Raw genomic sequence first — 24879 nt, forward strand, 5'->3', positions numbered from 1 at the left:
GATTGGACTAGCCTCTGCCTCTGTCGCCCCCGCCGCGCCCTCTTTCGCCTCTGTAACTCATCAAACGCTGCTTTGTGAGCGCTCTAGCAGAGCGGGGAAATGCAGTTGGCTTCAGTTTGGTTCCCCTCCGAGGGTCGATCGGGGGAGGGAGCGGAACTGATCCTTCCGGCGCTCAGGCTTTGTTCATGCCTTTTGTAGTGCAAACCAAGCGCAAACCACGAGGCGCGTGTTCGCGAGCGCTTCAGTGCTGTACAACGAGCACAATGCAGGCTGCATGTCGTGGGGACCCATCTTTGATGCAGCAGAATGGCCGTATGCCGGAGAGAAATCGGCTCCAATCAAGCATGACAGGAAAACACGAGTATTGGTGCAAGCTTAAGGCAGTGGGCTACACGTTAACGAGGCTGTGATGGTGAACGGGGTGATTCATTCGAAACAGGTAGTATATGAAGCATGAGAAGGACATGTACGATTTCAATAAGAATACAACAAGCATAGCAATAGTACTTGGTCGAATAGAGTGCGCGACGCGAAAAGTGCATAACAAACAACATAACAGCAAATAAAGGAGGAACGGCTACGACTCTCCTTTCGCCAGCCGCCTCTTCACATTCTCCCGATGGTTCCGGTTCTTCAGATGGACCTCAAAATTACTCAAGGATTCGTTCGGACCGGGGTTGTATAACTATTGCACGCGCCGTCAGTCATCCGCTGAACATCGTTTCAGCGACCTGTAACGTACTTTTCCGGGACAATCTATGCATTTTATCTTCCATGCGGGAGGTCCGGATGAATTCTGTATTGCTGGAGGGACTTTCCAAAGAGCCTCGAACCTGTCGTCAGGCCATCTCGTCTGCAGCGACGATATCGCGTTCGTCAACCAGTCAGGAACGGGCGGCTGCTCGTGACTGGCATCAGCGAGGCGATCATGGCAGGAACGAAGAATAACACGCCTTATTTGCACCCGATGGCGGGCGCGCCGAAGAACGAGGGCGCTTGTCCTCCGACTGGGGTGGACTGGCAGCCTGCGACGTCCCGTTCGCCTTTACAAACTGCGCCAAGGGCGTCTCCGACGTGCTCGAGGCGCTAGACGCAGGCGAAGACGCGCGGTCACCGTCGACCTCGTGGCGGAGCGCAGACCCGGGAGGGCCGTCCGCCCACTCCGTTTGGGGCGTTTGTGGCTCCGTGGGAGGTTCGGGAACGGGCGTGGTGGCGGCTTCCGCATTGAGTCTCCTGCCCCGTCGCGCCGCCGTCTTGCCTGATCCCTGCTGCCTCTGGTGGTATTCAAGACTCGAGTTGTACTCGACGGGACGCGGCCGACGGTGTCGATGCCAGAACCGACCTGGGACCCGAGCAAGATAAGCCTTCGGCACCCAGCCGCTCACGCGAATCGCACTCACCGCAATCACCGCACTGCGACTTGTCGCCGAGAGGGCCTTTCCGCCTGCCCGTCGCGATGCTTTCCGGAATACCACAATTCGAGCAGTGCCATACGCCGTCGATCAGGTTGGCGTGCTGCCCGTCCGCGTATTCCTTCTCCTTCGCCTCTCTTTCCAGCTCTCGTGCACGTTTCGCCGTCATGGGCGCCGGTGTCTTCGGTACCTTGTACTCGACTACCACCGCCTGCGCGAGCGTCACTGGGGGATCGCTCTCGATCGGCGACATGAGCGCTGTCGGTTCTGCCACCGTCGAAGGCGTCGGGGCAGGAACACGCGCGCGGGGACGTAAGACGGTGGGGGGGTACGGTGGGGGCTTGAAAAGACCCTTGACCTTGGCCTCTTTGCTGCTCGGCTGCGCGACGGCAGCGGGCGTGGCCACGAGCGGCATGATCTGTGGCACGATCCGGCCGTCGTCCCGGTTCTCGGACGCGACCATGTTGGCGATCGTGAGTTGCGCAGCGGCTGCGGCAGCACGCCGAGTCGACGTGGGTACAGCGACAGCCGTGTCCTTAGCCAGGTTCGCGGGGTCGACCTCTGGGAAGCCGATGGCGGGCGTGCGGTATGTCCTAAGTGGCTCGCGATCGGGCAGGGCAGCGAGCCGCCTCGTGCCACCCCGTCTCTTCTTCCGCTTGTTGAGCTCCTTTTCGCGCTCGCGCTCGCTACGCTCAATCTCGCCGTCACTGACGTAGTTGAGAAGCGGTGTGAAGGACTGCACTTGGTCCGCGGGTCGCGCACCAGAGACGAGAGACGGTAATAGGGCGCTCTTGAGGTCCTCGTCTTGTAGTTGTGCGGGGGTGGGGTTTCCGACGAGGAACAATGACTTTTGGTAGGAGAGCACCTGCTCACGAATAGTGTGCGCGATGGCCGTTCTGTTTGGCAGAAGGGTCAGTCAGGTGAGGGAAGATCGGAGCGCGTGAGGGCTTACTTGAACTCGCCGCCTAGGCCCAGGTCCCGCGCGTACACCTCCGCAAATTGTTCCGGTGAGGCATCCTCGTTATCGAGATCCCACTCAAACTGATCGTTCAACTCCATCGAACCGACAATGATGTCCAACTACGAATCTCGGTTAGAATGCACGCTGACACCCACACGCACAACTGGTCACTCACCTTGATCGTGATCCGCATCTCCTCCTGCATATTCCTGTGATCGACCGGAATCGCGTGCACATCCACCGGGCTGTCCTCGACGTCGGCCTCAACATCCGCCTCGGCGCCATCCGTCTCTCCTTCCTCCCGCTGGGCGATCTTCCTCCTCTTCGCCTTCCGGCCCTCCTTCTCCTTTCTGTCCATATTCTTCACGAAGCCGGCCTTCGTCCTGACTCGCTTCCGCCACGCCTCCCACCATTTGCTATCGCGGTCGTCGCCGCCGAGCACGCCCGCTCGAGCCGGGCCTGTCACCTTCTCGTCCTTCTCTTCGTCGTCCTGATGATCGTTCGACCCACCGGAGGTGTGCGCCTGGTAGTCGCTCAGTTGCTCTTGGATCGCTTTCGTGATCGTGCTCTGATAACTCGAAGGCAGCTGGTAGTCGTCCACGATGCTCTGCGCGAACGCTTCCGGCGTCACAACCGGATCTACCATCCCCGTCATCAGCTCTCCGCTCTGACCTGGTGCTCAAGAGATACTCACCATTCAGGTTCCACACAAACGTGTCTCTTAACCGATGCTGCCCCTCCACTTCCAAATCCAACCTGATCGGCACGAGGACCTCGACCCGGTCCGCTTCGCCCGGCGCGAGTTTGCGGGGCAGCTTCAGTCCCTCGCGCCGGCCGTATTTGCCGCCCCTGCGCGACTTGGCCTCGCGCTCGCGGTCCTTCGGGAACGTGATCTGAAACTTCGGCTGCTGCTGCTGGCGCCGGCGTGCCTCATCCGCCGCGGCGGTCGGGCTCGTGAGATCCTTCTCCCACCACGCGCGCCCGGAAAGGCCCATGGCGCGGCGCTCCTCCGCCATCCTATCGTTCATCTCCGAGTACATCTCCGTGTACGCGCTGTCGAGCGCCATCCACCTTGTGTCGTCGCATCAGCGCCGCATATGACCCACGACGTCGATATCACTCACTTTTTGACGTTCTCGATCTCGTCCTCGCCGAGCGGCGGGATCAGCCGCTCGCTGTCCGCCAGCGGCACGACGCTCACCCGCGTCACAACCGGGTCAAGCTTGGTGTGTGCTGGGAGTGGTGGCAGCTGCGGAACCACGCCGGGCTGCAGCGGCGCCTCGGTCGCAGGTGGCGGAGGCAGCACGAGGCCCATGCCGGCGCCGACAACGCTCGGGATCGCCTGTGGGGGCGGCGCGGACGCGGAGATCGCGCCGTTCACGGCGGGAACGGACGAGGCCGACGACGGGGCGGCGGGCATCGGCGGGCGCACGGGCGTGGTAGGTGTCGGGTGCGCAGACGGCGGCTGGGGAGGTTGCGGTTGCGGTGCACTCTGCTGCATCCCGGGCACGGGCATGCCCATGGGCCCGGGACCGACGACGGACGACGCCCTAGGACGCGCACCGACGGCGTTTGCGAGCTGCGCCTGCTGTTGGGGCGTAAGCCCGCCTCCGCTGCCCATCGTCATTCCCATTCCCATGCCGTTCATGCCCATGCCGACGCCGGACACGCCGGGGGGGAACATACCGCCCGCGGACGCCGAGTTGGGCGGAGACATATGTCCCTGCGATGGGGCCTGAGGTTGGGGAGTGGCGCCCTGCAAGCTCGTCATCGAGGGCGTTCGAGCCATGCCCACGCCCATGCCCATGCCCTGCGCGCTCATGCCCATGTTCATCTGCGGTTGTTGGTGCGGGTGCGAGTGCGGGCTCGGCTCGCCCAGGCCAGGAACGTCCATCCCGACGCCCATGCCCATCTTCGGCGTCTGGGGGACCATGCCCGGGTGCGTGTGGCCGTTCATTCCTGACGACGGCTGCCGTTGAGGCTGGCCGCGCATCATGCCCGGACTCGCAGCTGCCATGCCTGGATGACCCATGCCGACGCCCATGCCCATGTTCATATTCATGTTCATGCCCATTCCGCCGTTCATCGCGCCCATCGCAGCCGGGTTCATCATCCCCTGTGCCATCATGCCCATCGCGGCCGGGTTGGGTGCCATCTGGACCGAGCCTTGCGCGCCACCGGTGTTCTGCGGCGTGAGCGGGGCGACCATCATGCCCTGCGGGTGCTGCTGCTGGTGGTGCATCGGTGTTGGGGTCCCGGTCGGTCGGCCAGGCGTCATGTGCGGCTGTTGCTGTTGCTGCTGTTGCTGCATGCCGTTCATGCCCATGCCCATTCCCATTCCGGGTGCAATCATGCCCTGCGGCGAGTGGCTCGACATGGACGTGCCGGGTCGCGTCGTCGGTGGGCGCTGGATGCCAACCGCGAGCTGGGCTTGTGCCTGGGGATTGGGCGGGGACATGCCCATGGACGTCGGCGGGCGGGCGGTGGGTGGACGGGGAAGGCCCGAAGGGGGGGCCATGTTGCCCATCTTCGGGGTGGAGGCGACCATTTGTTGCGGGTTCATGGGCATGCCGGAGGAGACGGTGCGCCCTCCGCTGGCGGAGGCGCTCGAGGGGGGTCGGCCGATGGCATGGGGGTCGTAGAAGGGTTGTTGGGTTTGTGGTGGTGGTTGCGGCTGTTGTTGGAGGCTGGCTTGGTACTGCTGATGTTGTTGCTGCTGCTGGAAGGCTTGGGGATTAAAGTGTTGCTGCTGTTGATGCTGCTGCTGAATCTGCTGCATGCGTTGCTGCATCTTGGCCTGCTGGAGCTGCTGCATGAACTGGGGGTTGTTGTTCATCATCATGTACGCCTGCTGGGCGTTCGCTGTAGGGTGGTTCGGATTGACGCCATTCATCGCGCCGTTCGCCATCGCGAGCTGCTGCTGCTGCTGCTGCTGTTGCGCGTGCTGCAATTGCTGGCGCTGTTGTTGTTGTTGTTGCATCTGCATGAACATGGCCGGATCCATACCGCCTCCACCACCGCCGTGTTGTTGTTGTTGCTGCTGCTGCTGCTGCTGGCCGTTCATGAGCTGGGCAGGATTGACGGCGGCGCCAGGCTGCTGGAACATGTGAGGGTTGAAGCCGGCGGCGCCGTACGCGACCTTGTTGGCATTCTGGGGGGGATACGGGCCTTGCTGCGGCGCGAGGAGGGCGGCGGGGTTGATGGAGGTCTGGGGGGCCTGCTGGAACGCGTTCGGGTTCATGGATGCTCGTCGGGGGACGCGTCCGGGAGGGCGGCGGGGGCACGCGCCTGGTCGCTGTGGGGCGTGGTGAGCGGGGCATGGCGGGGGGCGGCGTGGGGGGTTCGGGGCGGGGCTTACGTGTGCGGGACGCTCTGGGCGGGGACGAGGGTCGGAGCCGGGCACGGGACGGAGACAGATCAGTCCGTCCTCAATCTGATCTTCCGCCGGGGCAGCGTCTGCTCGAGCTCGGCCAATTTGGTACGGGGAGAGAGACGACAGAGCCCCCTGCCCACGTCACGGCCCATCAGTCACGACTCACGCGTCACGCAGGCGCGCTCGGGGGCGCGGGCGGGGCGTCGGGCAGCACGGCGGCGGGGGACGCTCGACGTCGGGGGACGGCTGGCACACACTCGGTCGCTGTCCTGCGCGGCTGTCGCACTACCGCCCAGGCGGATACGCACCCGAATCGCATGCGCGGCCGGGATCCGAGCCTCGTCATCTCAGATCCAGCTTCCCACGGCCGAATCCCTCCCTCGCCGACATCGAGGGGCACCGTCAACTCCGAGCCGTCGCCGCAGGGCCACACATATTATCCATGTCCCGGCGATCGTCCATCCCGTAACGCCAGCGGGCAACGTTCATGCTACTCATCCGACCGGTCACGTTACACCGCCGCGCACCAGCCGTAACGCGACATACGCCCCCCGCGCATACGTATGCCCGCAGAAGACAGAAGCCAGGCAGACACCCAAATCCCGGCTCCCGCTTCCACCGTCCTCCCAACCGGCAACGGCTCGTCGTCCACAATCTCCGACGACCTCCTCCCGCGGGGATTGCCGGACATCCCCAAGCCCTCGTCGTCATCCTCTATACTTAACCCTTCATGTGAACCCTGCCTGCCCAATACAGTTTCGCCGCATCGCCATGTCGTACTCGCTCCGACCGCCAGGCTCGCAGAGCGAGTGAATCCGGTTCGAATTGAACGGAGAAAAAAGTCTAATATCACAACGTACAACTTCCATGTGCATAGATGATCCGGCCGCGGTTACCTGCCGTAGCCCCCGTAATATCCTCCACCCTGTCCATTGGCGTCTGATTGTCCGTACCCGTACCCCGTCCCCTGGTACCCCACCGGCGCGGAAGGCGGAGGCAGGAATCCCGCCGACTGACCCTGCTGTAGCGGCGGCGGCTGCGTCTGGTACTGATACTGATACTGCGAAGGCGGTGGCGGCGGTGGTGGGAAGCCGCCCGTGTTCTGTCGATAAGTCAAAGGCGGTTGCTGAGCGTTGTAATGCTGCTGAGACTGAGGGTTGTAGTGTTGTTGAGGTGGTTGCTGCGGGTTGTATTGCTGTTGAGGCGGCTGCTGAGGGTCGTATTGCTGCTGGGGCGGCTGCTGAGAGTTGTATTGTTGTTGGGGCGGCTGCTGAGCCCCGTAGTGCTGCTGTTGAGGTGGCTGCTGTGTCCCGTACTGCTGAGGCGGTGCAGAACGCGGCGCGGGCGGCGGTGAGTCGAACGCTCCAAAGTTCGCCAGCCCCGCGTACGGATCCTGTCCCCCAGGTGGTGGCGAAAACGACGCAGGGGGCCTCGGAGGCGGCGGTGGCAGCTGCGAGCCCTGTGGCGGCGTAGGCGCGTACTCGCTCCTCGAGGGCGGCGGCGGCATCGAATACGAGTTCCATCCAGAGTGCGCAGGCGGCGCGGGAGGCAGCGCTGGCGGCGACGTTGCGCCCATGCTCATGCTCGCAAAGGACGAGCCGAGGCTTGCGACGGACGACGACGCGGCGCTAGACGAAGGTGGCGGTGGTGGTCGTTCCGGCGCGGGTGGTGCGGATGGCGCCAACCTCTTCTGCGCCTCGGCGCGCCCGACCAGCGTCTCCCTCTCCACCGCGCGCTCCTTCGCGAACGACTGCGCATTTCTTCTCAAAGCCGCACTCAGCTCCGTGAGCTCCTGATAAAACTGCAGTCCTTTCCTGCACAAGTGCGAACGTCATCACCCCTGCCCAATGTAACAACGGCCCAGAAACTCACGCAAGCCCGTCCCGTACCTCCATGTACCCATCCCTCGCCCTCGAGAACCGCCGAACGGTGTCCTTCTTCCGCCGCTCGCGCTCCTCCCACTTGCGCGCCCCTGGTCCCCTGCCCGCGAGGTCTTTCAGCGCCTTCCACAGCTCGCCCACCTCCTGCAGCGCCACCTCCTGTGCCTGCACCGTCGCCGCCAGCCGCTGCTGGTACGGCTTGAACTTTTCCAGCTCCGCCGCGAACAGCGTCGGCTCCACGCCCGAATTACGCCGATTCAGCAGCAGCAGATGGGACACGTCGTCCGTTTGTATCTAGTATTCGAGTATGAGCATCTCCCTGTATCGTCACTACCCTCGCACGTACCTTTTCTTTGAGATCCTTCAGCACCTCATTCCGTTCTCGGGCGATCTTATTCAGCCGCCCGAGCCGCTCCTCGATCTCGTCCACGTACTGTCCCACCTTCGCTTGCTCTGCTGCATCTGTCGCGTCGCTCCCGACATCTAGATCCAAAAGGCTCTCCTCTCCCGCGCCGCCGCGTGTGCTCGCCCTAAACACCTCCTCGAGCTGCGGCGACATCAGCAATCCGATGTCGTCCCTCACCGCGCCCCACAGTGCAAGAACCTGCAGGTCCGACGCCGCCGCCGCGTCTAGCGCCTGCAGGTGCGCCTTCAAGTCCTGCCTCAGCTGCTTGGTGAAGCCGGCCGACGGTGCCTGCGTCCACAAATGGTCGTATCGAACCCGCATCGCTTCGCACTCCTTCGTCTCGAGCTCCAGTTCGCGCGACACGCCGTCCAGGTTCGCGCGCACGCCCGCCTTGAGTCGGTTCAGCTCAGCGATGAGTCCCTCCACGCCTTCACGCTCCTCCACGAGCGCGATGTCCTCTCGCCAGCGGCGGACCTCGACCGGGACCTCCTCTCCGTCGACGCCGCCCTCGGCCATCGCCCTAAAGCGCACCAGGCCCTCCTTCACGCCCATCGCCTCCAGCGCGCTCCGCGCCTCGACTTCCGCGCTCTCCGCGTTCTCCACCTCGGCCCGCACCAGCTTCGCCTTCTCTTCCGAGTACACGCTCGCGCTCTCGTGTACGCTGAGCGGGATCAGGCGCACGAACAGATCCTGGCCGATCACCTTCTGCACCTCAGGCGTGCCGTAAACATCCTGGATCGGGATCGGCGTCGCCACCACCGCCTTCTCAATCACCGGCAACGTCTCCGCCGCAGGTAAAACCGCGTTGTAGATCAGGTCGTTCGCTTTCTGCGCCTCCGTCTTGCGGTCCGTGCACAGCGCGAGGTGCGCCTTCGTTAGCTCCGAGATGGACGATCCCGCGTCTGCGGGCAGGTTCGGCGACATCTGCGTGACGAAGATCGCCGCGAACGAAGACGCCGTGCGCTGCGCCTCCTTGGCCGCCTTCTCCGCGACGCCGAACCGGACTAGGGCATCGCCGTGCTTGCCCGCGGCGTCGTCCGCAAGCGCGCGGAAGTAGTGTGCGACGGATGTAAAGTACTGGGACTTGATCTACAAAAAGCGGCGTGAGCACGTAGGCGCGTCTCGTGTCGATGAACTTGCCTGAATGATCGTCACCCAATTGCGGTCAAGGATACCCTTGCCCATAAAGTCCTTCACTTCCTCCGCGAGCGTCATGTACAGGTATGCCGTCTGTGATGCCACTTTGGACACGAGCGCGTTACCCTTCTTCTCGTCCCTGCATTTCTCAAAAAACACCTCCGTCGCCTGTGCCAGGATGATCCCCGCGAGGAACTTGATCACCTCTCGGCTCAGGTCCGTTGACGGCGCGTGCAGGAAGTTGTCGTTGATGTACGTGAGCATGCCTGCACACGTCCGGAAGTAGTAGAATGAGCGCTTGAGGCCCTCCGGGTCTGACCTATTTTGGCTCGCAGCGATCGCAGAATGGGTGGCCGCTATCTGGAAGATGATCGACGCCTTCTCGTAAGCGATGGACGTTTGAGTGATCAACTTGTTCGTGAATGCGTCGTGCCAAGGGAAGGTGACCCGAATCTCGGAGAAGCGCAGCTCGAGGAGCTCTAGCTGACCAAAGTACTTGTAGAGCAGGTCCCTAGCTGACGCAGTCGCGACCGGCGGTCAGGAAGGCCTGGACAGATAATAGGCCGTGCTCACCCGTCATATCACTCCCCGCGCCTCTGACAGCATCTTGTCTACACCGCTGCAGGTTATAGCACTCCGTCGAGTAATTGTCCGGATTCTCGCCATAAGACTGGGCGATCAGGTTGCGAATGGGTGTCGTCCAATCCACCTCTTCTGTCGCCTTCTTGGGTATCGATATCATGGGCGACTGGTGCGCCATAATGGGCAAACAGCGGTAGAGGCAAATGGCGCAGCGAGAGTCAAGGTGCACAGGCCGACTGCGGGAAAGCCGAGCGCGTCCGTGTGCGAGCGGACTGCTGTCTTGGGCACCCAGGTGAAGAAGGCAGAAATCCGCTTGATTTTACCTCCCAGCGAACTTGGATACAATAGTCCAGCCTCGTTGTTCGGTATGTTACAGCGCACAAGGCAGAGGTCGGCCGTCGAACATGGAGGTAACAATCGTCCAGGGAGTCAGGGAGCCGCTACTGTCAGACCGATCATGGTATGAATCACATGACTGCCTTAATGAAGGTAACGGAAGTCGAGGTTGACGATGAGGATCGTTCAAACGTTCAGACCCACCATGCCTATGCCCATTAGAGATGATACTATCTAGTCATTGACCGTCAATCGAGCTCAGCACTTGCGGAACGCCGCCTTCTGAAGAACCTGCGGCTTATGGGCTGTCACTTGGACCGAGCAATGTCACATTTGATCAAACGGCATCACATAAATCGGTCCACCTGCTGTTTGACGAAATTCAGAGCAGCAGAGCGTCGTTATCGTTATCTGCAAGAAATGCATCTACCTGGAGATCACTACATGACTGGCCGGATCAGCAAGTTGTCAACAACGAGAACATATATCTCGACCCGTCCACGCTGCCACATGCCAAGCACCCAAGTCCAATAGTCCCGACGTCAACGTGGTGCCTCGATCATCGCGGAATGCCCACGAATTGTCAACTCGTGCATATGATGGACTCGGGCCCGAACGGAAGTATAAAAAGGCAGCTGCATCGCAATATGCCTGCTCATTACCCTCGCCGAACACGTCAACATGCGCGCTATCCTCACGATCATCTCCCTGATCACAATTACGGCCAGTGCATCCGCGCTCGCGTTGCCGGCCCAGATTGCGCGCCAGGTTCAGGACGGGTGCCCACCACATGTGGTATGCGAGCAGCAGCGCACCGCGGAGTGATCATGGGGCCTAATCAGCATACGCCGCCAGTGAGCTCAAACATCTCGACTACGTGGAGGCGTCAACTGACGAGAGCTTCGTTGTACAGGGCCATGGGGCTATGGCCTGTTTGCCAGGAGGAAGGGCAGTTCCACCATAGCATAATGCCTGATGCGGTCCATCCCAAGTCGCTGCAAACAATCGAATGATAACGAATGATACGATAATACGACGGAACGCATGTTCTGAGTTATTCGCCGGTTGCTCGATGTCAAGGTCGATGTACCGGTCGAGAATCAGTGTAGCATGCACGGAGCCGAGGAGCCTTGAGCCACTGAGCCAAACTGACGATGAACCGATCCCATGATGTTTCCGTAGACAACGAGCTGACTGTGATAAGATAGCCTATTTCAATCCGACTAAGAAAGGGTATGAGAGTGGTTGTTCCATGGAAGCAGGATGAACGAGATCGTAGCGAGGTCCACAGGTTATGACCGCGGGCTGGACTGTCCGTGCACCAGCTTTCTCCCCCATTCCACCACGGACTGGTCCAAGCGACCCGTGTTCTTGAACAACGCTTCGACCTGGCGATTCCATTCCTCCTGCAACATGTCTGCGAACGGCTTCCGGACGATGCGAGCGGCGGCAGGAAGCGGCGCGGCAACGACGGTAGGTTCTTCTACCAAACGTCGCGAGATATGCGAGATGCTGGTTAATTCAGCATTAATCTCTCGGCACAGCAAAGATGATAGTCGGGCAGGAACGCACTCCGCACGGAGCTGCTCGGTCCTGCGTGCGCGTTTAGTTTAGAGGTCGTAACCTTAGTGGATGAACGAACCTCGTATTGATGAGATTGGACAACCCATAGTATATCTGAGCTAATATCAGAATCCGCTCCCAAAGCTGCGTCCCTAGACGGATACTCAAGTGCTCACTCCACCAGCGGCCAGTGCGCCTGAAATCGGGCCCAAGAGGAAGGACATGGTATGACGGAACTTCGTGCACTGCCACACCCCCAGGCCCTCGACGTAGCGTTGCATTTCGTGAAGCGTCCTTTATCGCACAGTACCTGGTTCGAAAATCCCACTGTGGATGTTGCACAACTCAATTGAAGTCAAGAGCATCCACACGCAGGGCATGATCATGAATCGGCTATCATGAACATGCGCGAGCGCACACCACAATGCAACTGTGCTTCGATGCGAAGCTACAAGAATGTCAACACGACGGTCTCTCTTCCGTCAATTTCGTGACGAAATTTCTCTCATACTGCGCAGGTGAGCCTGATATCTCGATCTTCGCACACGCTGTGGCAAATTCACGCTCCTTATTGCTTTTGAAAGGTTGTTTGGCCGGCTTCGCTATGGCCCCCATGCATACGATGTGGCATTCGAGGAGTGCCACTGCCCACGGAGGGGTGGCCCGTGTCGCCAACTATAAGGCAGAAGAACCTGGCATCGACCTTGCCGTTTCACCTCTCGGACCCTGCCTCTTTGCTCATTGGTTTCTATGTCTTCGTCACTCCCTGAGCCATGGATCGAGAGGGGAGATAGCGGGGAGCCCCGTCGAGGGGAAGATGCCGGTGAAAACGAACGGGAAGAAGAACACACTATCAGCTCCTACGGTGACCTAGACGAGTCTGCACAGATATCGTCGCCTGTATCTGAATTGCCTTACCCGTTGACGGTTTCATCTCGGGGTCCAATCGCGACCACCCCGACATCGAGGCGGACGTCTGTGCGCGGGATTTCGAGCGCAGATCTGAGTCCTGGATCTCCCAGCAGCCCGAGCAGACTGCGGATGCAGAAGCCACCGCGCGCCACTCAAGCGCGCTCGCCGTCTCAGACACTGAAGCTCAAACTGCGCGGAAGAGATATGACCCTAAACCTTGAAGAGGAGGCCTCTCCCCAGATACGTTCCATCTTCCAACGGACTTCGCCGCCGGAGACAAGCGGTTCTTTGCGGGACTCCGGCCAAAATGTAGATTACATGGTACGCATCCACCTCGATACGCAATATATCGCCTCTGGAGAACTCACGTCTTCCTCTGCGTCGCAGCCACCCCGCGTGTTCTTCGCCCCCAAGTCGCCTATCTCGCCGACCACCGACTTTAGAACAACTGTTGAGGAGGCCCAAGAGCGCCGGGACGCACTCTCCCCTCCGGATGCACCCCGTATCAGACCAACTGTTTTTAACGATGGCGCAAAGCCGACGGAGGACGTGGGATTGCCGCCGTCGTTATCACGGCGGACGTCTCCGCCGGGGGGAGCGCCATGAGATTGCCATTCCGGCGCGCATGACTCCATGCAATTTATCACCGGAGATGTGAAGCAGATCCCGGAAACGATCTACGCTGTGCGCGTGAGGGGGCGTAGCCAAACAGCGGCGCACATCAACATACAGCGGTCGGTCTACTACAACTCTTGGAGGCGATTCGAACCTCGAACAATTCGAAATTCACTTGTGTAGCAGAACGTACTTCATAATTGGAATACATCCTCGGAGTAAAGTTCGGGAAGATCAAATGATTGCCGAGGCCACGGGATGCCTCGGACCCATTCTGCGGTCGGAATCAGGTAACACGGTTTCCTCATAACGCGCGAGGTGCCCGTCACGCAGTCAGACTTTAGTGCGTGTGTACTCGACACCGACGATCATTCGGTCTTCGAAACGTGCGTGCGTATCGGCCTTGGGGCTTCTTGTCATATCGAGGGGAAGCCTGATTCTCCCAGTGTTCCGGATGGAATTGGATGGGATATGTAAGGGTATCCGCGTGCTGCATTGGGACCGGTCGAGTCTTCTCTGCTGCCGCCTTGAGTACGTTGGCTTGGAAACTGCTCGATCCAGTCCCAACATTGATGACGCAAGCCGTCCCGGTTGGAACAGAAGCTGCGTCGAGGATTGTAACGCTGATTTCTGCAACAAGCCATGACGGGGCACAGAGAAGAATCGGGGACGAGATGCTGGAGCCTTGGAGCCTGAGGCCATGGCGGTCGCTAATCTTCGTCCGGAACGACGATCCCCCGGATGGACATGGCCTTCGGCACTGGCAAATAATGAGATCCGCCAAGGTCCTTTATGATGACCTGGTGCCGACATGTTATGCGCTCCGCCTGGCCCAGTCGGTGGAAAGGTCTACCCGACTCTACCGTGTTTGTATGCGTGAGCTCGGGACCTACAGGCTCGGACGTCGGGGCAGATTGAGCCGTCCGATGGGTTGATTCTGCCATGACTTGACCAGCCCGAGCAAGCAGCAGTAATTCCATACTTATAGGTGGCGTGGCTTCCGGTTCCGGTAGTGATAAGTTGCGAGCGATGATCCCTTCGACGAGAACCCCTCGTGGTTACCAGTCGTTTCACAGTGACGTTTGTTTGCACTACAAGACATCCCGCCTGGAAGCCGATCTCGAGAAAGTCTCCAGCTCGTGACCCAGTCTTGAGGTGCCCATGTACGATAGGGTCCATGGTTGGCGGTGCAGATACCACCGCGAAGGTAAGTTCTCCGATGGACCGAGAGCGAAGAACGCTGCTCATGTCGGATATGGACATCGGCGCGCGATTATCTTTCGCCACAAGTCGTAACGAGAACTTGACCGGAACGGGGACGTGCAAAAAACGTAAAGGAGCCGCAGCAAAGGGTGGGCAACGTCGGCAAGGATGCGTCCTCTGCCGGTCAGCGATCAGAGCAAGAAGCGCCGCCCTCGACGGTGTCACCCACCTTGCCCAAAACGGCGGGAATGTGAAAGGGCTCATTTACCGAGCCTTTACCAACTGCCCCCACCCTCGTTTGCCTCCCGCCCACCGCTCTTGTGCTTGTCGCCGACTACGCACATTGACTTGTTGTGTTGTTGACGACACCGTCTCTGCAATTTTTAATAGCTCGTCCAGAGCGAACCAAGTTGTCTGGAGCCTGCGCACAAGAGCGAGGCGCATTTACTCGTCTTTCCAAAGACCCCTTCGTCCAGCAGAGCACCATCTGTCTCGACTCCACCAAGTCCCTTATTTTTGTGAGCATCACGTCCACCGGCATATTCGCATATACTCAGCCCCCGTGACAGCGCATATATCCACCTGCAATAATCATCCGACCCATACTTATACGCGTTTAATTGATCCCACCCGCCATAATACTGCATCTCCTAGTACAAAATGCTGATCCGCCTCATCCCCCGACCGCCCCTGCCCACGGTGCTCTTTACCCTCGCGTTCCTCCACCCACCTGAGGGACTGCCCATCCCAGCCAACTTTGTCCATCAGCTCCAGCAGATCAACGCCGACGAACTCGAGCTTCCAGGCGAGGCCGGCTTGTATGCGCTTGATAACGCCGCCTGGCTTGTCTCCCTCCTGCGTGAGGTTACCTTCAACATTCCGACTTCCACAGTTTCCTGCGTCTTCAGGGACGGAGCTGTCGAGGAATGGCCTCTGATGGGCCGTGGTCTGGCCGATGCCCTTGAACAGGTCGTCAATGACGTTGAGCAGAGTGCCGTTCAGGCACAGAGGGAGGAAAGGAAGGTGGTGGAGGTGCCGCCTCCTCCGCCTCCACCGTCACCTGCTCCCATCCCGGAGCCCGTCACCGCCAAGCGCCCGAAACATAAGAGGCAACGTTCACTCCTCATGACTCTTGTGCAGTAAGTTATCCGCATTCTCGATGCGTTCGCGGGACTGATGATGGCATAGTTCGTTCGTGGCTGTTGCCAACGGGTCGTCTCGTTCGTCGTCGGCTCAAGTACCCCTAACCCCTGCATCGCCCAAGCCACCTTCAGAGCACACAAAAGAGCCGCTTCCACCTGACTCGGCTCTGAGCTCGCGTGCACTTCGTCGCCGCGCGAGGTCTACTCTCGTGGACGCCTATAACCGGTTCGTCATCACCGAGCTCCGGATCCGAGTTCGATCTCGTGGTGGATACGTGTACGGTGGTCGCCACGGCTCTCCCTACGGTGGGTATGCGATGTGGATCGCGCATAGCATGCTCCGTCGCGCTCAGGCACACATGGACCACCTCGTCCAGGAGGCGGGTGGTTTGGCGGAGATAGTCAGGGCGCTAACGGAGCTCGACACCCCAACGGCTTGCACCCCCCGTATCGCACAGTCGATCCCGTTCCCGTCTTCGGAAGATACGGCGGTAGAAAATGATACCGATGTTGACGGAGGCTCAATCGCGGACAATGCGTCCACTTCCACGGATGATTCGTCTTCCATCCAGACACCGTTAGATGGAGGGTCAACTCGCTTGTCACTTCCGAACGGGTTCCCTCGGACACCAACGCCTCCTTGCTTGTCTCTGGAGCAGCTCGACGCATACAACCGGCTCTTTGGGTTTTCGAAGCGCATCCGCCACCTGATCAAGGCTATGGAGGATATTCACGTTGAGCGGACCGCCCAGGAAGAGCAATGCATGCAAGTGCTGGAGATCAAGAGCCGCCGTCGGGCGTGGAGCACGAAGCGCTTGCTTCTTTGCGACAACGATGATACGAAGACCCGTGCGCTTCGTGGGGCCCTCGTACAGGATTGCGGACTGGGAGTGCCTATCAAGCGCAGCCCTCTCGGATGGTGCTTGCCAGTGTCATCTTCCGATACGGATGCGCGCGAGCTCTCCTTGTGCCGTTCGCCATCGCCCAGCCGCACTCGCGGCCTTCGGGTTACGAGTGCCCCTCACGATATCAGCTCCCTGTTCCCTGTCAGCGAGGAAGACGAAGCTGACGATGATGAGCTTCCCGTCGAGGTTGATGCGCAGGAGCTGGATCTAGAAGCTGGTTATCTTCCGCATGAGTTGCCCAGAAGTCAACCTTTGGCACCTCCCCCCGCCTACGCTCCGCCTGAGCCGCCTTTCGTCACCGCTCTGTCACCCGCACCTCGACCTCGCATGGTACCGCGCTCTCGATCGGAAGTCACGCTTCCTCTCCTATGTCAGCCTTTACCTAGTCGTGGGATGCAGAACCCCATGATCGCCGCGCCCGAAGACGTCGAGTTCACGCTAGGAATAGATGTACCGCGTGCGGTTCGGTCTCACCCTCGCTATGACCACGACGAATGGCTCCCTGGCATTGCAGCTCCTCCTGGCCTGAGCTACCAGCATGCTTGACGCTTCTTTTCATCTATTTCGAAGTCAACTGGATTTGCGTTCTTTTCGTTTCATTCGCTCAGCGGCCAATGCCGCTGCCTCTCCTGCCCAAACACAATCCTCTCTTTCTATTTTCTGGCCTGATTGCCATCTGCCCATATTGGTCCCCTTTCAGTTTCCACCACCATATAATGCTGTCACAAAGTCATCCCGGAATTCCACGTCATCTCAAGTCGGTTCTTCAGGTCGCGTCCCCATAATCTAATTGGCACTCGTATTCTTTCCCTGCATCCAATCCGCTGCGCCTTAATCTTGGACATGCCACCTCCGTGGTCTATCCCGCTTATGTAGCATTCTCGCTCTTTTCTCTAGTTTCCCTTGCTACATTCTCCGCTTTCGGTTCGGGACCTCCTTACGGCCCGACGTTCGCTGTATAAAGCTTGCGCTCATTTGCATCCGCCACGTCTTACATAGAATCTTCATCCCTCATCATTCAGGGTCACCATCGTTCGTATAGTATAGTATAGTCTGACGAGCCCATGTGGCGTTCTTGTACTCATATCCCCACTATTGGAAGCTGTACTCTTCAATATACTCGCGATCTTTCGCACACCAAATATATGTTGTCCATGCAACGCGTGTCTCCGAAAGACTGACTGTGTAAGACAGGATTTCGCAAGACGGCGTTATAGCGCACGACAGAGCTATCAAGCATTGTCTTGAGGCACGTTCTGTACAATGTGTTCCACCAGCTGACGCATGACTTCGGCCTTTGCTTGACCAACACTGAGCACTTCTTCGTGCGAGACGACAGACGTCGGGGGTAGTTCTATCGGTTTCCCGGCAAGCTGAAAGCACTCGGTAAATCTGGCGCAAACGTGTTTATGCCGTATCAAGCTCACCTCGGCTTTCACTTCTTCCCTAATACTACGATAGCTATCGACGATCACGACGGCATTGGTGACCAGACTGAGGACCATCACTTGCATCCCTTCTTCATGGGCGGCCAAGACCTCTGGAACAGTGCTCATGCCGACGACATCTGCACCGGCGGTTCGCAAGAACCTGATGGGGTTGCGTTAGTGGTGCACTTTGGCCAATTGCGAGGAAAAAGTGGAGACTACCTGCCCTCAGCAGCTGTCTCATACGTCGGGCCACTGACCCAAGCATAGACGCCTTCGGCTAACGCGGAGTCCGGCAAGTTGAGTTTATGTGCAGCCAAGAACGCGAGCCGTCGCAAGGATGTTGAGTACGCATTGGAAAGAGGCAGGAACCGAGGGTAATTCGGGGAAACGGGCGGGCCCAACAGCGGATTCATGCCGACCATGTTGGGTAGCGCCAAGTGGTCCTGAACGACGACAACTGACGGCGTCATCATAGGCAATCAGTTGGAATGGAAATTTTGAACGCTGAAAAGATCTCACTGGTGCCGACAGCGAGGTGTGGATTGATAGCACCAGCAGCATTGGTGACTGCGCGAACACGTCAGGAAACAATGAAGGGTTCACCAGAACAATGAATGCATACTTATCATGTTTTGAACACCAAGACGTGCCAGAACGCGGATCGGATAAGTGACAGTCGAGAGCTTATGTCCCTCGTATGGATGGAACTAGCTAGCGGCCAACTCAGATCGGTCAAATTGTAGACTCCATGATATCGGCGTGCATACTCGTCCAAGCATCGCAACGACAGGGACATCTTCACCATCTCCCATCAACCCGAACGCGAGCGTACTCTTATGACCAGGCACTGGCAAGCGTTCAGTCGCGAGTTTCGCGGTGGATCGAGTAAATCGAGCGTACCTGTACTCTTTCCGAATCCTTGAAGCGCTGAGTACGGCACTTTCACGACATCTCTAAGGCTATTTGCTAGAGTACTCAGTCCAGAACCGCACACGATACCAACACGGGGCTTGAGGAGGTGCGGTTTGTCCTTCAGGAACGTTGCGATCACATCGAGCGTCGCAGCGAAGGGATATTCAGGATTTCCCGTAGGTTCTAGCGGAGTGGAAGCGTCGATCATTGGAAGACCCGAGGTTGACCGTAACGAGCCGTAGCAGCGAATGCTGGACGCTGGCTCTTGGTTGCGATAACATTGATAAGCGCCCGTAGTCGACCTGGTTTGTTGGCGATTTACATTGACTGCTTACTAACTGTAACAGTACAGTGTGCTCGCTTCTTTTTTGAACGAGTGCGTCTAGACATCAGTCACCTTCCATCTGCATCAGCTCAGTTCCTCGTACATTGACTTACTGCCAGGAGCTACATAACTTCGACAATGTCGCAACCCGTTTCGAGTACGAGTAGTCTCTTGCATATGGACTGCAAACTGGAATTGCTCCTCTGCCTACCCTACAGATCTCGTATCCCGACATTTACTCCTACGACTTGGCAGTGGCCGTCACACCAAAGACCTCAGTTCTCGCCCGCATCCACGCCGATTCGCTCGCGCGTAGTATTTGCATCAACCCACACACCAGATTCATTGGGTAATTGAGTTGCGTTGCTAACCTTTACTAACCAGCACAGCTGCGCTGCGCGCCGTGTAAGCTTCTTTCCGAGGTTGGCGTTGGTACTGAAGTACTGAAGGCCTAGGGGTTCGTTGTTGCCTGGCCATGTTTGGGACTGTGTGAAGCATGCGTGACTACACCTGCGTGGTACTTCCGATTCGTGCAACACCTCGGGATGCGAACCAGTCTTGGATTTCGTCTGTGTCTTTGATTCGCTGCTCATGACTCACTCACTGATATAATTTGAACATGCGCTGACGGGCACCGCTACGAATTAGCAACATCGCCATTTCACGCGAGATTCGGCTGGTGCAGCGCGGCCGACGGTCCAGTGTAAACGCAGTGACTGCGCGCTCAGTCTTCTTGGGTACCGAGCATCTTGCCGGGTGAGATGTACACCGCGCCGGTTCACACCGTTCGCTCAGAGCAGCATTGTCAACATCACTCAAGACAACCGCGTCCCGCCCCTCGTGCAAAACTCGATGCGCAATGCATATCTCTGCGTAAATCAAGTTGCGATGTACGGGTCCCTACATACTGCGCGCGGTCCTCGACAAGGTATAAATACAAGTCAGGATAACCGTGGTATGGCAGAGGAAGCCCGATTGTCGACGCCCTACTTCACTCTGCTCACTCTACTTGACTATCAATGGTAGCACTCAAGCTGACCTGTTCTGTTGTGGCTTTTGCTCTTCTGGGCGTAGCACCTTCGTGAGCGTTCAGCTGTGTCATCGTTTCGAACGTATATTCAGTATCATATCTCACTTGCTCAGAATTTCAGCACGCCCACTCGCCGCATCGAGCGTCTCAGCGGTCACCTCAACTTTGTCTTCCGTGGATGCTGTCTCGACAGATAGCCTGGCTAGTTCGTCTATTGCGGCTTCCGGCCCAAGCTCAACACCCTCCACCGCGGTATCGAGCGAGAGTGCTGCGCCAAGCTCAGCCTCAGTCAGCAGCATTCTAGCATCATCTTCCGCGGAGGCGAGCGCCAGTGCTGCTTCGGCGTCCGTATTCGCACCCGTTAGCGCAAGCGAGAGCGTCCACGAGACATCGGCAGCGCCTAGCATTAGCGTTGTTCCGTCCACGGTCCCTGCACTGTCCGCATTATCCTCTGCAGTGGACCCCAGTGCCATCCCATCCTCTTCTTGCCACGGCGGTCACGGTTACGGCACTAGTCATCCTGGAAACGGGTATGGAGAAATCATTGCAGAGTTCGAAGAGGATCTTCTTCGAGGCCGTCACTGTGGTCCATCCATCAGCTCCTACCCCTCGTCTCTGCCTTTTTCGGTCGCGACGTCATTCTCGGTTTTCCCGTCGGCCTCGTTGCCCCTCCCGATCTCCAATTCAGCCTTCCCCACGTCTATTATCGTCGAGCCCTCTACCGCCACGGGCATCGCTTCATCCGCGACCGCTGTCTCTGCTGTTGGCACGATCCCCTCCACCGTCGTGGTGTCGGTTAGCGGCTCGTTGCTTTCCAGTGCGACCACAAGCATCTCGTCCGTTGCTAGTACGAGTTCCACCTCGTCTGTCGCCACAGCGAGCGTCAGCTCTCCCGCTGCAAGCACCGTCTTCGTTGTATCTTCCGATTCAGCGGTGCCTAGGTCAACCACGTCCGCCCCTGTCAGTACTAGCGTGTCAACAATCGCCGCTGCATCGTCGTCGCTCCTTTAAATATTGGCCAACGTTCGTTACTTATCTTTTCCTGGCATTGCTGCATAGCGGACCATAATCGTAGCTCTACCCCTCGTCGAATCAGATCCTCGATGTTTGTGGTCGAGTACCGAAGTTTCAGGGATTGCACGCATCGTCATATATACTGAAGCACTCTTGATGAATCTGTAAGTTGCCTTAAAACGAAATTTACTGATTTACTGATTTTGCCTGCCGCAAGGAGATTTGCATTTGGACCCAGTAGCACCCGGAGTTCACCGTGTACACAGTCTAGGAAACGCGTGGCATCAGTCGTCCTAGCTGAACTGTAATGTCAACAAGTATAATCATGAGACCAGGGAAGGGTCGTGGCTGAGGACTTATGTTTCGGAAGACATCTCGCGAAAGGTCGTCCCAAAGTCCAAAACGGTCCGGAATGTCAATTTCCAGAACGGTCATGTTAAGTTGAGGCAAGCATTGGCGCAAATAGGAGCGAATCGAAAGTCCTTTGGCAAAGCTACTAATCTAATACTGACCGCTTAACGTGGTCCGACCATTCCTCTGAAGGCACGTCGCTCGTTTTCTTGAATAGATATAACGTCCGTGGGCAATCGCCGCCGCGGTCAGAGCTCTGCTGCCCATACCTCATCGAGAAAGCGTACATCATCAATAATCTGAACGTCCACGCCGGCCGACCCGTCGCCTCGGTTAAGCCATATCCACCTGCAGTCGCAGGTAAGGCTGAGCAGATCGAAATCGCCGGAGTAACACTTACTTGTACTTCACAACATGAGTCGCATAAGAGCCCCAGGTGGTTTCGAATACGCCGGACCCCTCATCCCAAGCATTATCGCCGTGATCGATGCAATTGCTAGCATAACTGTCGTCAATATGATAGTGGTGGAATAGCAGTGACCGCACTCACAAGTGAATAATGCCTGGTACAAGCGAACCATCTTTCCAGCGGTTTTCCGCATATCCATTGGTTTCCAGGGAGATTTCCAACGCCTCCGTTTCCGTGGCCATATCAGAGAGCTTGCCCGGATCCACACTGTAGATGTTATCGCAGTAGGAAATGTCCCAGTCCTGGCGAAGACGCACGAACTGGTCGCGTCGATACGTGTATAGGAGTGCGTATACCCCTTGATCAGCGAAGACGACGTTCATGGGGTCCCATGGAACCCGGTTGGTGCGATCAACAGCCTGACCGCCGAATGCAAGGTCTACCACGCCGTCTGCTGCTGCGAGCCTGAATGGCTCAGCCACGAGTGCGGTAGAGGCGGTAGAAGGTAGGAGAGTGGAGGGCATGAGCGGTGCAGAACGTGAGCGCATCATCGCGAGATTGAGGAGAATCACGCAAGAGCATATGCTCCCTGCATGTCCTGCTTCCTCCTTTGCGGTGATGGCTGCGATTGTAGTAGGTGTGAAACGCTCGAATTCGCGCCAGAGTGCAGCCGGATCGTCTGGGACACAAGCTCAGCGGCCATCAGCGATGTGTTTGAAACAGGCATACTCACAACTGAACAGTGCATCGGTATCGACATATATCGCCTTCTCTGCCGGTATGATCTCGTGTAGGAATAGCTTGACCAGCTGGTACATGTTGGGATTGCCCACGCCGCTTCGGCGGACGCGCTCGAACGCGTACTGCTCGTCGACCACGTACAGCCTGACGCGTATGCCGTGGGCAGGGTTGTGTATGAGGGACAGCGGGGATTCCAGTACCGGTACCGCGTCCGGAGTGCATACAATATGGAAGTCCACTGGCCGTGTAGCATGCATCAGGATTGACTTCATCATTTGCGAGCCCTCCCGCGCGGTGGTCGCGCCTAGCATGAGCAGGCTGAACACAATTGTGTCAGGATCCGGTCCGCCGGCTTGCTCGGTTGACATTCCGTTCGCGGACGAGTTCCAGAGCTTGCGAACGTGTGTGGCCGAGTGCATGTGGAACCAGGCGAAGTAGTTGATGAACACCAGAGCCGCCATACAGGCCCACAGACGAGTGGCGATCATGGCGAGCCGTTGACCAAGGGCTTGTTTGAGGAATAGGGTGTGGAGAGAGTTCAGCGTACGGCAGGACAACGCCTATATGACTTGCGCTTACCCAATTAGGAGGTAGAATTGAAACCTGGCGGAATGGCTATTCGCGGACGATCCGTCCCTCAGCGGTTGAACCTGGCAAATGGCATGTCCTCCGCATTTCACATCGATAACCCCTATCCGCCACTGGGCCAGGAAGGGCAGTGGTCAAGATCATGAGAAGGCCTCAGCTGGGTCGTGCATCGAACGTGTGGATGGACCGGTGTGTCGAAGACGGATCCGGTATAGAGATAGACAGACGCCGCGGGTATGACATTCGACATCCCCAGTACATATCGTTCATCGAGCTCGCGTTAGCGTGAATCAAAGCTGTGTGCGCGTCAGGAGGAAATGGAAGTCGCACACCGGGTCTCACCAGGCGCTGGTTCCGATCGGACCGGGAGCGACCGCCTACCTGTACAGTACATAATCACATGACGGATGCAACTTACGAACAGAATTCTTGCTGATCCAGAGAGCAGATCCGGTGTAGCCTTGGAAGATCAGGCCCAGTCAAAACACCAGCTGAGCAGCTCAGACGAGAGCCGAGGAGAATAAGACCGTGCTGAGCACGTATGAGCAGGACTGAGCTGGATGGATCTTCCGAAATCTTAATCACAGATCGAGGCTCTTTTTAGCTCGTTTTGTCCATTTTTGACTTTGTTATACACAAATTCGCAACGACGCCGATATCTACGAAACTTCGACATCCCGATCTGGCTCCCAAGGAGGTACAGCAAAAATGAGAGACTCGGAAAAAATCTGCCCAAGTCGCGCTGGACACTTCTTGTCCTCCTACCGCCACCATCCCCTGCCTGCGCCAATGCCCACACTGTGTGAGCGCAAGCTATCTATGACAGATGACTGGCAAATCCTGGGGCTGTAGCGGCCTGCGGTACGTGTGAATTAGCACGACAGCTGCTTGGCTGCATACTTGGTGTAGGAAACACTCATGCCCGCCATGTTTTCCTTGACTATATGCGCATGCTGAGGCTCACGCAACACCGTAGAGCAAGAAAGGTGAGTCTATGCAACAAAGAATACCACAACGGTTCAAGATATGGTGCCATGCTGTGGGAGTGCAAGTTCGGTTTATGTCGAAGAGCACCGGCGAAAGTCACCGTCATCCTAGCCCGTGGTTTCCATCTGAGAGCGAAACAAAGGTAGATAAATATGCATATAAGCTAGCCTCAATGGGTTGAAGGGCTTATATGGTGTGCAGGCATCGTCTTGTGTTGTGTCATCGCGCATGCAACTCAGATCACAAGGGCAAGGCCATCCAACAACAGCGGTCAGTCGGATCCATGACTAGACCGCCGGCCCGCCCCGTCGTGTACTTTGCCGTCCATGCAGCGTTACGTGCGTGCGCGCTCTCACCATGCCGTTTCCAAACTCACGTTGACCATGGCTTCCCTGTTGTCTGCTGTACAGGTGTGCGCGGGCTAGATCATCCGAAATGCGAGGTGGCGACCCGGTATGTTTGTGACATCCATGATCAGCCCAGCTTACTCGTGCTGTCTGTAGCATAGAGATGCTGCTGCGCTGGTACCTCTGTTCAACAACTGGTGATTATGATTCCCCTGCGTTAAGGCGGTGATGACCGAGTATAAGTTCATGTAAATTACGTAGATGGTGAATGATATAATACAGTTTTTCTATACTGTATCAAACATCTGGAAGGCATCT

General features: G+C 57.9%; 8 protein-coding genes across 8 annotated transcripts; 1 reads left to right on the top strand and 7 right to left on the bottom strand.

The window, feature by feature from the left end:
• Positions 1 to 577: 577 nt before the first annotated feature.
• Positions 578 to 856, bottom strand: PUNSTDRAFT_57428 (uncharacterized protein; the record flags this gene model as incomplete). The annotated part of the gene is made up of 2 exons (XM_007379372.1): positions 578 to 685; positions 743 to 856. Coding segments are annotated over 2 exons (222 nt in total), but the record flags the coding sequence as incomplete, so codon positions are not given.
• Positions 857 to 926: 70 nt separating this feature from the next.
• Positions 927 to 5614, bottom strand: PUNSTDRAFT_41706 (SNF5-domain-containing protein; the record flags this gene model as incomplete). Its single annotated transcript, XM_007379373.1, has 6 exons — positions 927 to 1342; positions 1401 to 2308; positions 2365 to 2492; positions 2549 to 3045; positions 3068 to 3444; positions 3498 to 5614. 6 exons carry the CDS (start codon positions 5612 to 5614, stop codon positions 927 to 929), a joined length of 4443 nt encoding a protein of 1480 aa, XP_007379435.1.
• Positions 5615 to 6638: 1024 nt separating this feature from the next.
• On the bottom strand, positions 6639 to 9929 carry PUNSTDRAFT_110598 (BRO1-domain-containing protein; the record flags this gene model as incomplete). Its single annotated transcript, XM_007379374.1, has 5 exons — positions 6639 to 7560; positions 7619 to 7920; positions 7973 to 9121; positions 9173 to 9684; positions 9743 to 9929. The coding sequence occupies 5 exons, from the start codon at positions 9927 to 9929 to the stop codon at positions 6639 to 6641; spliced, it is 3072 nt and encodes a 1023-aa protein (XP_007379436.1).
• Positions 9930 to 11379: 1450 nt separating this feature from the next.
• PUNSTDRAFT_130146 (uncharacterized protein) lies at positions 11380 to 11874 on the bottom strand (the record flags this gene model as incomplete). The annotated part of the gene is made up of 4 exons (XM_007379375.1): positions 11380 to 11599; positions 11660 to 11680; positions 11730 to 11764; positions 11827 to 11874. The coding sequence occupies 4 exons, from the start codon at positions 11872 to 11874 to the stop codon at positions 11380 to 11382; spliced, it is 324 nt and encodes a 107-aa protein (XP_007379437.1).
• Positions 11875 to 12400: 526 nt separating this feature from the next.
• On the top strand, positions 12401 to 13168 carry PUNSTDRAFT_130147 (uncharacterized protein; the record flags this gene model as incomplete). Its single annotated transcript, XM_007379376.1, has 1 exon — positions 12401 to 13168. One exon carries the CDS (start codon positions 12401 to 12403, stop codon positions 13166 to 13168), a length of 768 nt encoding a protein of 255 aa, XP_007379438.1.
• Positions 13169 to 15066: 1898 nt separating this feature from the next.
• Positions 15067 to 19007, bottom strand: PUNSTDRAFT_124036 (inosine guanosine and). Its single transcript, XM_007379377.1, has 8 exons — positions 18758 to 19007; positions 18625 to 18704; positions 18480 to 18564; positions 18377 to 18424; positions 18077 to 18314; positions 17855 to 18017; positions 15569 to 17800; positions 15067 to 15519 (listed from the first exon to the last, which is right to left on the bottom strand). The coding sequence occupies exons 1-7, from the start codon at positions 18975 to 18977 to the stop codon at positions 17660 to 17662; spliced, it is 975 nt and encodes a 324-aa protein (XP_007379439.1). The 5' UTR covers positions 18978 to 19007; the 3' UTR covers positions 15067 to 15519; positions 15569 to 17659.
• Positions 19008 to 20225: 1218 nt separating this feature from the next.
• Positions 20226 to 20597, bottom strand: PUNSTDRAFT_130150 (uncharacterized protein; the record flags this gene model as incomplete). The annotated part of the gene is made up of 1 exon (XM_007379378.1): positions 20226 to 20597. The coding sequence occupies one exon, from the start codon at positions 20595 to 20597 to the stop codon at positions 20226 to 20228; it is 372 nt and encodes a 123-aa protein (XP_007379440.1).
• Positions 20598 to 20726: 129 nt separating this feature from the next.
• On the bottom strand, positions 20727 to 23127 carry PUNSTDRAFT_140795 (uncharacterized protein; the record flags this gene model as incomplete). Its single annotated transcript, XM_007379379.1, has 6 exons — positions 20727 to 21082; positions 21189 to 21201; positions 21777 to 21837; positions 21890 to 21985; positions 22040 to 22577; positions 22632 to 23127. The coding sequence occupies 6 exons, from the start codon at positions 23125 to 23127 to the stop codon at positions 20727 to 20729; spliced, it is 1560 nt and encodes a 519-aa protein (XP_007379441.1).
• Between the last annotated feature and the right edge of the window lie 1752 nt (positions 23128 to 24879).

Source organism: Punctularia strigosozonata (genome assembly GCF_000264995.1).
Source record: "Punctularia strigosozonata HHB-11173 SS5 unplaced genomic scaffold PUNSTscaffold_1, whole genome shotgun sequence".
In the NCBI taxonomy this organism is placed as follows: Eukaryota; Fungi; Basidiomycota; class Agaricomycetes; order Corticiales; family Punctulariaceae; genus Punctularia; species Punctularia strigosozonata.